Genomic DNA, 12,022 nt, shown 5'->3' on the forward strand with positions numbered 1-12,022 from the left:
AATTTCACGACGAGAATTTTTTTTTTATATTTTAGGATAATTTAAAAAAAATAAAATGTTGTATTTTTCTTCTAAATAAAAATATGATAATCTATCAGCAGCAAGAAACCTAAGTACTCCCCAGCTTCAAATTAAAAAAAATAATAATAATATTGGGATTTTGGGCAGTATTGAACCGAGTTATGAATTCAAGATTGAATGGCTATTGTAATAAAACAAGATACTTTATCATTAATGAAGATTGTTTTGAATGACATTTTTAAGCAATGTGGTGTAGAATGGATAAATAAGTAAAGAGGGAGAATTAGTTATTTTAAGGGAGGATAAGTTTTTTTTGCATCTTTTACTAATTTAGTACCGATCAGTCTTTTTCTTACAAATATTAACGAGTTTTATTCTTAAAACCTTCTTTATTTGAATTAATTATTATCTTATCCACGCATATCAAATACGGTTATCTAATTTTTGTCAAGAATTGCAAAATTAACATACCTTCCAATCAAGAACGATTGAGCAATGGGTTTGATAAGTGATTATTAGAAACATTACTGCACAACACAACTGAGGTTTCAAATTAGTTGATATTTTGACAAAAATTGAAAAAAAAAATGATTTCGGATTTTTCCATTTCAAAGTCTCAACACGAAGAAAAGGATGCCAAAATAAAGCATGAGAAAAAAAAAACTAAAGAAAGGAAATTTTACAAGACTGCGAGATTTTAAAAAGATGTTTACCAAGTTCTTGAGAAATCTTGTCATTTAAGTTATTTCCGTAGAGCTTCCTGAAATGAAAATTTTCATAATGGAATCAGAGTCTTTATGGAAAACATTAGAAGAATAGGAGAAAATCAGTACTTAATATTTTCATACCCAAAGTTCCAGTAAAATTATAAATGGCCAAATCTCTGAAATTGAAAAAACATAGAAATAAGTGATTAGGAATGAAGTGATGAAGAAAGCAAAAGAAAAAGAATGTTTAAAAAGAAGATGAATGTTAGAGGCTAATGACATTATCATTGGAGTCGCAGGTGACATGAAACCAAATACAAGAATGTCGTTGGGATCAGAAAGCCTTCTGCTCTGAAAGCACAAACCTACGAATTTCAAATAACCTTACATCAAACCCAGTTTATGGTGAAAACAAAAAGAGTTTAAACCGATAATCAAAGTACCTTCAAAGTTTGAAAAGGAAGAGAGAGACCATTGGAGAAAGAGACATAACAACTGCAACATAAAGATCTTCAATTACTGTATGTGACGAGAGATAATAGACACCAACTTTAAATAAGAGAAATTATGTGACCACTCTTATTTTCCATATAATTAAATAAGTAACTATTAATTGATAACTGAATTTATAATTAATAATTGTTAACAGAATTTACAATTAATAATTGTAAACTGAATTTATAATTAATAATTGTTAACTGAATTTATAATTAATAATTGTTAACTAAACTTATAATTAATAATTGTTAACTGAATTTTTGTCTTTTTTATTTGACAGTATGCTTCCTTAGTTTTAAATATATACTACTTGTTAAAACCTAATAAAGTCAAGTTAATGAATTAGTTTGACTATTTATTTGTTAGTTTCTTTCTATACTTTCAAGGGAATGTTAAAAAACAATTTTTTTTTCATGTTTTAAACTTTTTTTAATTGCAAACTTCATAAATATATTTTATATTATATAATCTTAAATATATTTTTGATCCATTTATATAATATAATTTGTAAATATATTATTAATTACCTCATATCTAAAAATATATTATAAAATTGTAGATTGTATAATCATAAAATATATATTGAATTGTGCCATTTAAGATTATATAATGAAAAATATATTCATAGATTATGCAATATGAAAACATATTTTGAATCTGAAATATATTGATGAAAGGACATATTTTTCACTGTATAACAAAGAAATGCATTTATAAGTTATACAATTAAAGAACATATGATAAATTAATGTGTTTTTTAAAAAAATAGTTCATATTTTGACAAAAGATTTATAAAAAAAATAATTGATTTCGGATTTGTCCATTTCAAAGTCTCAACATAAAGATAAAGATGCCAAAATAAAGCATAAGAAAAAAACTAAAGAAAAAGAATTTTACAAGCTGCAAGGTTTTAAAAAGATGTTTACCAAATTCTTGAAAAATCTTGCCACTTAAGTTATTTCCGTAGAGCTTCCTGCAATGAAAAATTTCATAATCGAATCAGAGTCTTTTTGAAAAATGATAAAAGAATAGGAGAAAATCAGTATTTAATGTTTTTAACCCAAAGTTCCAGTGAAATTATAACTGGCTAAATCTCTGAAATTGAAAAAAACATAGAAATAAGTGATTAGGAATGAAGTGATGAAGAAAGCAAAAGAAAAGAATGTTTAGAAAGAAGATGAATGTTAGAGGCGAAAGACATTGTCGTTGGAGTCGCAGGTGATATGAAACCAAATACAAGAATGTCTTTGGGATCAGAAAGCCTTCCGCTGAAAGCATAAAGAGCCTCTCCTACGAATTTCAAATAATCTCACATCAAACCCAGTTTTATGATGAAAACAAAAAGAGTTTGAGCAAAGAATCAAAATACCTTCGGAATATGAGATGGAAAAGAGAGGACATTGGAGAAAGATCCATAAGACACAGAAGAACTGCAATGTAGATATATTTCATTTGTGTATGTGACAAGAGACAATAGACACCGACTTTAAATAAGAGAAATTATGTGACCACTCTTATTTTTCCATATAATTAAATAAATAACTATTAAGTGTTAACAGAATTTGTTAACTGAATTTATAATTAATAATTGTTAACTGAACTTATAATTAATAATTTTAACTGAATTTTTGTCTTTTTATTTGACAGTATGTTTCCTTAGTTTTAAATATATACTACTTGTTAAAACCTGCTAAGTCAAGTTAATGAATTAGTTTGACTATTTATTTCTTCTTCTATCCCATGTTTCTTTTTAAACTTCCAAGGAAATGTTAAAAAATCAAAAAAATTCATGTTTTACACTTTTTTTATTGCAAACTTCATAAATATATTTTATATTATATAATCTGAAATATATTTTTATCCATTTATATAATATAATTTGTGAATATATTATTAATTACCTCATATCTAAAAATATATTATAAAATTGTAGATTGTATACAATCATAAAATGTATATTGAATTGTGCCATTTAGATTATATAATGAAAAATATATTTTTAGATTATGCGATATGAAAACATATTTTTCACTGCATGACAAAGAAATGCATTAATGGATCATACAATTATAAGTTAATGTATTTTAAATTGTTTTTTTCATAGTTAATTGCGTAATAAAAAATTTTTGGATTGTAAGATAAAATCTTCTCTTTTAAGGGGTCGGAGTGGTCATTCTTTAATTCAGTAAAATTTATTGCAATACTTCTCGAATGTCTTTAGATGTAAAGTCATTTTTATTCATATTGTAAAGACTATATATATATATATATATATATATATATATATATATATATATATATATATATATATATATATATATATATATATATATAATGTGTAATCTATTTCTTTGCTATTTATAAACACGAATTTTTTATTATGGTTGATTTAATTACAATTTAAACATAATTAATCATGATTTAATTTTCAAATAAGATAATTTTGGAGTTAATGTTTTTAATTTAATTTGATTTTTGCAGTATTTGGATAGATTCTCTTTATAAAGAGTTAATTGTTTGGTTAATAATTAACCGGATGAATATACTATAAAAAAGTAAAAACTTTAAATTATGTAATTTATAATATATTTTTAAATTTCAAATTGTATTTCACAATGCAATCCAAATTTTTTCAAATGCATGAGTAATTTGAACTTTTCCCGCACTTCAGAGACTAGGAAAGAAATTTTGGAGATGCTAAAAGAAGACCAATAGTGGAACAATCCTAACAACTAATTCAATGAAGAAAGTAAAGAAAAAAATCACTACAAAATTTTCATTCATACTCTTTGTGCTTACATCTTTCTAGTCCCAAATAATCATAGCAAGCTAAAACACAAATTGAAATTCATTTGTGATATAAATTTTATGTGAAAAAAAAATATGTTTTTGAGGATAATTTTGAAAAAAAAAAGATTGATTGGTGATACAATTGGAAAAGAAAGAAAAAGACAATGAATTCAACTCACATTTAACATAACATCAATGACTAATTTTATCGATACAGAAAAATCGGATGATAAAAAAACGTTAAAAAGAAGAAAAGTATTAAAAACTAATGGATTTGAATTAGCATTGTAAATTCTTAAGGTCTTATAAATTTTTTGTCGTGAATTTGGAGGTAAATGAGAGTGAATTTGGAAATAAAATTTGTGAGAATTAGTATAGAATTGTATTGACGTGACAAATTAAAAAAAATTATTTCCAAATTCACTCTCATTTACATCCAAATTCACTTAAATAAACGACAAAAAAATTTATGTTCAAATCCACTTCCTCATATCCACTCAAAAGAACAAAACCTAAAAGTATCTCAAGTCAACTCTCCAACTAATTTTTTGTTGAATGTTAATAAATCAAACATGCACTAAGAAATTAGATGGAGCATCATAGACAATGTGAGGTTGTTATGACTTTTAATTTTACTATAGCTTATGTCAAAACTATCGTAAATCATGGTTTTACACTATCATATGCATTAAAAAGATTTCAGGGGAATCAATTTTAAAGAATAATATTAACTATTTAAAGTTAGGAGTGCGACTGAAGTGTTCAAATTGGTCTATACAATAATGCTAAAATTTATTTAATATGTTTTAAATTAAAAAAAAACATTTTGAAGAATATGAGAATTGCAATCAAACACGTAAAGCATGCATTCATGCAACGCAAGGAAGGGTGTTGAGAATGGCAGCTTGATTCATTAGAGTGAGAGTGAATAAAAATTAAACGCGTAAAACTCATAAGATTCTTGCGTTTAGAGAATTCATGTTTGAAAGGAAAACAAAACTCAACTGTAAATCGTGATTATTTTAGAGGGCAGAAAGGTAATAGCGCGTGTTGCCCATGGGACTTTGAGTGAGAAATAAAAACAAACACTTGGGTGGCATTGCATGGAAACATCAACTGCAGCATAACCCTTTCAGCTTATCCGCAACAGATTTATCAATGGAATACTGCCATGGAATGAGCAGAGAAAATTAGATGCAGAATCAATGAAAATAGTATATATATTGTAGGAAAAGGGAATAAAGGAACCTTGTGAAGAACCCAGAGAGAGTGATCGTAGGTGCGTTGAAAGAGGTGAGAGACTTCAGAAGGATCGATTTCACGGTAATTGACAAAGTTCTCGCGGACATACTTGGCGTAGTAAGCCCTGGTGTCCTTTGGCAAGAGCCTCACCAGCCTCAGAACCTCTGCGTACGCTCTCAAAGCTTTCTCCATCGTCTTTTCACTCCTTTTCAACTACTCAGCCAATGTCTTATCTTATCATATAAATACTTTTCACTTTATTTTAAAATTAATTGTAAATGTATGACGCAGAACAATACCTATATATAGGAAATGGAATTGCATTTATGTCTTTCTCTCACCACCGTTCTACTTTGCTTACTTTATCGGTGACTCTGGGTGGGACTTACAGTTGAAGGGTGGCTGCGATGGAAGCGGAAGCGCGTAGAAGTTCGGACTTGAAGATTAGGTTCAGAGAAGAAGGTGGGAAGCACTGGACTGATGCGCTTCCCATTGGTAATGGACGCCTCGGAGCCATGATCTGCGGCCGCCTCCATTCCGAAACCATCCACCTCAACGGTAGTCTTCATCTTCATCTTCACCGATTGCCATTCAGACTGCACAATCAATGCATGTTTTAATGCTTTATTGGTTTGCTTCAGAGGACACGCTCTGGACCGGAACACCCGCGGACTACACTAATTCTAAAGCTCCACAAGCCCTTTCTCTGGTTAGAAATCTCGTTAACCGTCAACAATATCCACAAGCCACTGCTGCTGCTTCTGCCTTAACAGGATCAAATCCATCCGAGGTATGTAACACCCTTTTCTTTCTCATTTCCCTTTCAGATTCGCCCCTCATTCTCGTCTGAATTATGATGCCTAGGCCTACCAACTTCTCGCCGATATCAAATTGGACTTTGATTATTCACATCTCACCGGCGCCCAACAAACTTACCAGAGGGAGCTGGACTTGGATACTGCTACTGTCAAGGTCAGCTATTCCGTTGGAGATGTTCAGTTCAAAAGGGAGCATTTTGCCTCCTATCCAGATCAAGTCATTGTCACTAACATTTCCGCCACTCAAAAGGCCAGACTTTCATTCACACTTTCTCTGGACAGCAAAATGATTAATCAAACCTACGTAAATGGCGCCAATCAGATTATAATGAAGGGAGCGTGTCGTGGTAAAAGGTTCTCACCTCAACTCCAACACAACGCACAAGATACTCCGCAGGGAATTCAATTCTCGGCAATTCTTGATTTGAAGATTGGTGGTGCAAATGGCGTCATCAGTGTTTTGGATGACAACAAGTTGAAGGTTGAGGCTTCAGATTGGGCTGTTCTACTTCTCGTTGCTTCCTCCTCCTTCAGTGGCCCATTCACATCACCTGCAGATTCCAAAAGGGATCCTACTTCTGAGTGTTTCAGTGTATTGAGCTCAATAAGCAACGTGTCATATTCTGACCTCTATGCACGCCATTTAAATGACTATCAAGAACTTTTTCACCGGGTATCTCTGAAGCTTATGAGAAGCACCCAGCTGAATATGCCAGACGACAGCTCTTTGGAATTGAAGACGCTTGCGCCAACGGTAGCTAGTCTCTCTCTAGTGGACAGTGAAACTCAAGTTTCAACCTCCGACAGGGTGAAATCATTTCAGACGGACGAAGATCCATCCTTGGTGGAACTTCTATTTCAATATGGTCGGTATTTGCTTATTTCTTCTTCGCGCCCTGGAACTCAGGTGGCAAGCCTACAGGGAATTTGGAACAAAGATCTTGAGCCTATTTGGGAGTACGTTCACATTCTGTTTAATTTCATTGGATATGGTTTTAAACAAGGCTTACTATCTGTCATTAGATGTCTGGATTAATCAGGTTTCTATTTTCACATTCTTTTTATTTACCACAAACATTTAGTTCCCCATTCACCTGCAAGGAAGCCTTGTATTAATTTTTTTAATCTGAGACTAATAATGGTTACTTTTCCTAGTGGAGCTCCCCACTTGAACATCAATCTTGAAATGAACTATTGGCATGCTCTTCCTTGCAATCTTAGCGAGTGTCAAGAACCCTTGTTTGACTATATTTCCTCTCTGTCCGTGAATGGCAGTAAAACAGCATATGTAAGTATTTGTATTCTCTTTACCTTTTTTTTGTTGAAGGCCATCTTAACTAAGCATGATGTTGACTTGTATATAGCTTAATTTTAAAATTCAACAGCTAGTATTTTTATTAAACATGTGTAAAAATGTAGATCTCGACGTAACATTGGACCCATAGTAATGCTCTCAGACTATGCTGATTCAAATACCTTACCACTTAGATCGACAAGACTGAACAACATAGAAGCATTTCTAAGTCTATCTAAGCCATTATAAGCTTTAGCATCAAACATTTCCAATATAGAACCAAGAATGTAATTCCTAGAAAGCCATTATCAAACAAGTACCAAATTCATTTCCAATGTCATAAGCCTCAATTTTATATATATGTTTCATAATTTAATGACATATAACCAAAATAAAACTATTTGCTTATTTTAAATTTTACAAATATAATCATATTATTCAACAAAAATCCTTTACACAATAATTTTTCAGTGATAAAAATTTAAAAGGCAATATAAAGGTTTGTTTCCATGAACAATGAATATTAGACAATGATATCATAACAAAATAACTGAAATAGTAATCATATGTTAAAACATAGTTACAACAATTGCAAGGGAGGTAGTAGCCGTAACACAAATTTATGGACGAAGTAAAACAACTGCGTGAAAAAAATGAAGCAAGGAATTCTCGAATTAATTCTAGAAGAGCTAAACGGGTGATCATTTTGACTAATAATGATCTTGGAGATACTGAAAATACTGACAAAATTGAATTGACTTTAAGATATTATTCCCGACAACAGAATTTTTTGGAGAGACATAATCTAAGGATCTATACATGCTCAAAAACGTAAAAGAATTACCTGGAAATTTTAAGGCTTTAGAAGTATGTTCTAAGATAAAATGCTTAAATTTATACCAAGAGCTAAAATGCACCTTGAATATGAAAAAAAAAAATATGAAGAACTAATTTTCTCAAGTTTTTGAGTTGTGGGCATCGTTCAAGAACCCTTGTTTACATCATATTTATAGCTATATATGTCACCTTATGAAAAATACAACTAGGGACAGAGGATTCTTCAGAACTGTGTGCTGAGTCGTTCAACTGATTAACATTTTGAACTAACAGAAAGAAACTAACTATAACTATTTGGTGCATTGGTTGGAGTAGTTAAATTAATTGTAGTTGCTGCATTTTTTTCACGGAAAAGTGGAAGCGATGCCAGATTGCCTTGCACCACCTTGATGCCTGTTGTGTTTGCTTCCTTATTTGTGTACTTCTCACAAATTATTTCCCTTGAGTTTGACATACATATGTTCTCAAGCTTCTCATTCAATTATTGAACTCTGAAGGTGAATTACCAAGCAAGTGGGTGGGTAGCACATAGTAAATCAGATATATGGGCAAGAACATCAGCAGGTCATGGTGATGTTCTGTGGGCCTTATGGCCAATGGGTGGAGCATGGCTTTGTACCCATCTATGGGAGCACTATGCTTACACGATGGATAAGGTAAATGGTTTCTGAATTTTGAATCATTCAATGAGGTAAACCAGAGTAAAACACAATAAACTATAACTAGAAAACATACAAAGCTAAGTTTTTAAGAAGTCAGTAGCCTTTGGAAGAGTCCTTCTAAATTTTAATCCATTTTAGAATGATGTGCTTGTTTGGGTAATTAATGCATATAAACTTTTTAACAGTTATGGAAGGATTAATTTTGAAAGATACAAACACAGAAAAATGAGTTATATTTGAGAATGCTTATACAACATTTACGATTGAGATATGATTGGATGGTGTTAAATAAAGTTGTTTTTTTAATGAGAAAATATACAAATTTAATTTGAAATAATGTTTAAATACTGTAAGTGAGGAAAAAAAATTTCAAAATCATGTGCAATGTGGTGGAATGCTTTTTGGCCAAACTAACATTCAGCTAGAACTAACAGGCAAATTTTGGTTGTGTTTTTTCTACAGGGTTTCCTTGAATATAAAGCATATCCCATAATGGAAGGATGTGTCTCATTTCTGTTGAGCTGGCTGATAGAAGACAATCAAGGATATCTTGAAACTAATCCATCAACTTCCCCTGAACACAATTTTATTGCTCCAAATGGTGAGCCTGCATGTGTAAGCCAGTCATCCACAATGGATGTGACAATCATACATGAAGTCTTTTCTGCATTTCTTTCTGCTGCTGAGGTAAAATTTTAAACTTTTAATTAACACAATATAAGATGTTCTGTTTACTAAAAAATTTGTATGTATTTCCAAAACAGGTAGTAGGGAGAACAAATGATAATATTGTCAGAAAAATTTGTAAAGCTCAACCACGGTTACGTCCACTCTATATTGCCCAAGATGGTTCCATTATGGAATGGGTATTTTCTTGAAAATAGAAAATGCATGCAACAATATTGAATAATTAACTTTGATATGATAAATTGCTGGATAAATAGTGGATTTTCTTGTGGAGGACAGGTGAAAGATTTCAAGGATCCAGAGGTACATCACCGGCACCTTTCACATCTATTTGGTCTATTTCCAGGGCATACAATTACTTTTGAGCAAACTCCAGCTCTGTTTCAAGCTGCTGAGAAAAGCCTCTATAAACGAGGTTTGGATAAGCTGAATAATTATAGTAATTATTTTTTTATCTTGCTAGAATTCCAGCCAGAGTTTTCTTTATTGATTTCTACTAAACTGCATGGTTCACACCGCACTGTGTTCAATTTTGTGTACCCCTTTGACAATTAGAAATCTTAATCTTATCCAATGTGAAGGCCCTGATTAAGAGTAACATAGGGTCTGTTGGGGTAAACTTTTCTGCAAGTACTTTTAACAGAAAAATAAAATAAAAAGAGAAGATGATAAATATCTTTATAAGCTAAAAGTAGTTTATGTACGGGTTAAAATTCACTTTTTAAAAAGGTAATATAAAAGAGTTTCTACAAATTAGTTTATGCATAAAGTAATATTAATTTTTTCAAAAAATAATTTAACCTTTTCTTCGTATTTTTCTTTTCTGGAAGTATTCATGCAGAAGTTTATCCAAAGACATTCTTAGTCTAAATTTTTTTGGGAGGGGTATCATGTAGAATTATACAAATGAAGGAAACAAGTTTACTTTATTTTAATATACAGAGTTGTGGTACTGAAACTATCACAGCTGCCTGCTGCTGTTCTTATACAATGCTTATCTGCCCTTAATCAAAACATTTATCTTTAAATTTGGAAACAGGAGAGGAAGGTCCTGGGTGGTCAACCACGTGGAAAACTGCTTGCTGGGCACGTCTACAGAACAGTTCGAATGCATATAAGATGATCAAGCGCTTGATAAACTTGGTGGATCCGGATCACGAGATACCGTTTCAAGGTGGACTTTACAGCAACCTGTTTGCAGCGCACCCACCATTTCAGATCGATGCCAACTTCGGGTAACTTGCTTAGGTGTTTTCTAGTGTTCATCCAGACATAAATATCTTGCCCACGTAAGTGATACGTATGTGTCTTTATTTTCACTCAAGTCATCGACGTTATCAATATCCGGCAAAAACAACTACGTGCAAGTGTAACAAGTTACTTTAGCAACCAAGCCTTTGTTTGTTTTACTTGGACTATAACTAATTACGCACCAAAACAACGTACATGGAGTTGAATAGCTAATTTCAAATATACACTATTGTCTTTTCTTTACATAATTGTAAATGTGAATTGCTGAAACATTAGATTTCTGTTTTTGACCTCACATTTTTTTATGTTATCCTCTCTCAGACTTGTTGAACTTGATTTTCTTTAATCCCAAAAAAAGGTTTATATAGGCTTTGTAGACTGGAAGTGTCTGTGATAGATTGAGCATCAACTCAGGATTATTTTGTTGCCAGTTTTGCAGCGGCAGTTGCCGAAATGCTTGTGCAGAGTACATTGAGCGATCTTTTCTTACTTCCTGCTCTTCCATGGGAGAAATGGCCAAATGGCTCCTTGAAAGGCTTGAAGGCTCGTGGAGGAACAACAGTTAACATATGCTGGAGAGAAGGGGATCTTCAGGAGTTTGGTGTATGGTCCGAGGACCAAACAAGAACAACTCTGAGAAAAAGAATACACTATAAAGAAACTATGGTCACCGCAGACTTAATGAGTGGCGTTTTTTACAGGTTCAACGGACAGTTGAAGTGTTTGAACTCATGCTCTCTTTCAGAAATGGCGTCTTCTTGAATTTGAGGATTTGAAATATCAATTCTCATGTTTCGTTCTCTTTTTTTTTTTTCCATGTAACAATTAGCATGTAATTCACTTCGTATCAGTAGTCTAGTGCACGTAAATAAGCATCAGAAAAATATGATTTTATTTGATGGAAACGGTGATTGTTTTGCCAGGCAGTTTCCTCCTCGAGCTCATCTTTCTTAGAAAATTTAGTTTATATAATTTAAAAATTTTATTTCTTTAAAATGGTTTTCAAGTAAAATAATTTTTGGATTATAAGATATGAAAGTCAAATAATAAACTGTTAAGAAATATACTTTTTGAATTTATTTTCTTTCTAATAGCCAATCTTTTGTATCTATAACTATTAAGAGAAGAAATTCACTTTTTAGCCGTAATTATTGATAGAAAAAAATATGCTTTTATAGCTGCCGTTTTAATGTGTATAATTATTTGCTAATTTTT

The 12,022-nt window shown here is 31.5% G+C and overlaps 2 protein-coding genes across 4 annotated transcripts; one reads left to right on the forward strand and one right to left on the reverse strand.

Annotated features, from left to right (window-relative positions):
- Window positions 1-4,905: 4,905 nt before the first annotated feature.
- Window positions 4,906-5,519, reverse strand: LOC124842814 (complex 1 protein, LYR family protein). Its single transcript, XM_047319385.2, has 2 exons — window positions 5,265-5,519; window positions 4,906-5,182 (listed from the first exon to the last, which is right to left on the reverse strand). The coding sequence occupies exons 1-2, from the start codon at window positions 5,448-5,450 to the stop codon at window positions 5,129-5,131; spliced, it is 240 nt and encodes a 79-aa protein (XP_047175341.1). The 5' UTR covers window positions 5,451-5,519; the 3' UTR covers window positions 4,906-5,128.
- Window positions 5,285-11,729, forward strand: LOC148191825 (alpha-L-fucosidase 2-like). 3 transcript variants are annotated; one of them, XR_015782627.1, is made up of 11 exons: window positions 5,285-5,426; window positions 5,650-5,816; window positions 5,900-6,048; window positions 6,123-7,033; window positions 7,232-7,364; window positions 8,705-8,863; window positions 9,332-9,556; window positions 9,634-9,735; window positions 9,836-9,971; window positions 10,596-10,845; window positions 11,239-11,380. XR_015782627.1 is itself a non-coding variant. In XM_088100611.1 (11 exons), exons 2-11 carry the CDS (start codon window positions 5,666-5,668, stop codon window positions 11,567-11,569), a joined length of 2,493 nt encoding a protein of 830 aa, XP_087956737.1. In that variant the 5' UTR covers window positions 5,285-5,426; window positions 5,650-5,665; the 3' UTR covers window positions 11,570-11,729. The 3 variants fall into 3 exon arrangements, 2 of the variants coding, with proteins under 2 accessions (XP_087956737.1, XP_087956738.1); XM_088100611.1 differs by having other exon boundaries at window positions 10,596-10,791; window positions 11,239-11,729; XM_088100612.1 differs by having other exon boundaries at window positions 5,291-5,426; window positions 5,550-5,816; window positions 10,596-10,791; window positions 11,239-11,729.
- Window positions 11,730-12,022: the final 293 nt, after the last annotated feature.

Source organism: Vigna umbellata, chromosome 10 (assembly GCF_029865625.1).
Source record: "Vigna umbellata cultivar VRB3 chromosome 10, Vumbellata_1.0, whole genome shotgun sequence".
In the NCBI taxonomy this organism is placed as follows: domain Eukaryota; kingdom Viridiplantae; phylum Streptophyta; class Magnoliopsida; order Fabales; family Fabaceae; genus Vigna; species Vigna umbellata.

What these genes read in the sequence shown, in the direction of transcription:
- LOC124842814 (XM_047319385.2), bottom strand. Translation starts at nt 5,450, where the DNA reads ATGGAGAAAGCTTTGAGAGCGTACGCAGAGGTTCTGAGGCTGGTGAGG. An exon ending in CTCTCTGGGTTCTTCACAAG is followed by an intron (nt 5,183 to 5,264) that starts GTTCCTTTATTC and finishes ATTCCATGGCAG; the next exon opens with TATTCCATTGATAAATCTGT.
- LOC148191825 (XM_088100611.1), top strand. Translation starts at nt 5,666, where the DNA reads ATGGAAGCGGAAGCGCGTAGAAGTTCGGACTTGAAGATTAGGTTCAGA. An exon ending in CATTTCTTTCTGCTGCTGAG is followed by an intron (nt 9,557 to 9,633) that starts GTAAAATTTTAA and finishes TTTCCAAAACAG; the next exon opens with GTAGTAGGGAGAACAAATGA. An exon ending in CAGATCGATGCCAACTTCGG is followed by an intron (nt 10,792 to 11,238) that starts GTAACTTGCTTA and finishes TTTTGTTGCCAG; the next exon opens with TTTTGCAGCGGCAGTTGCCG.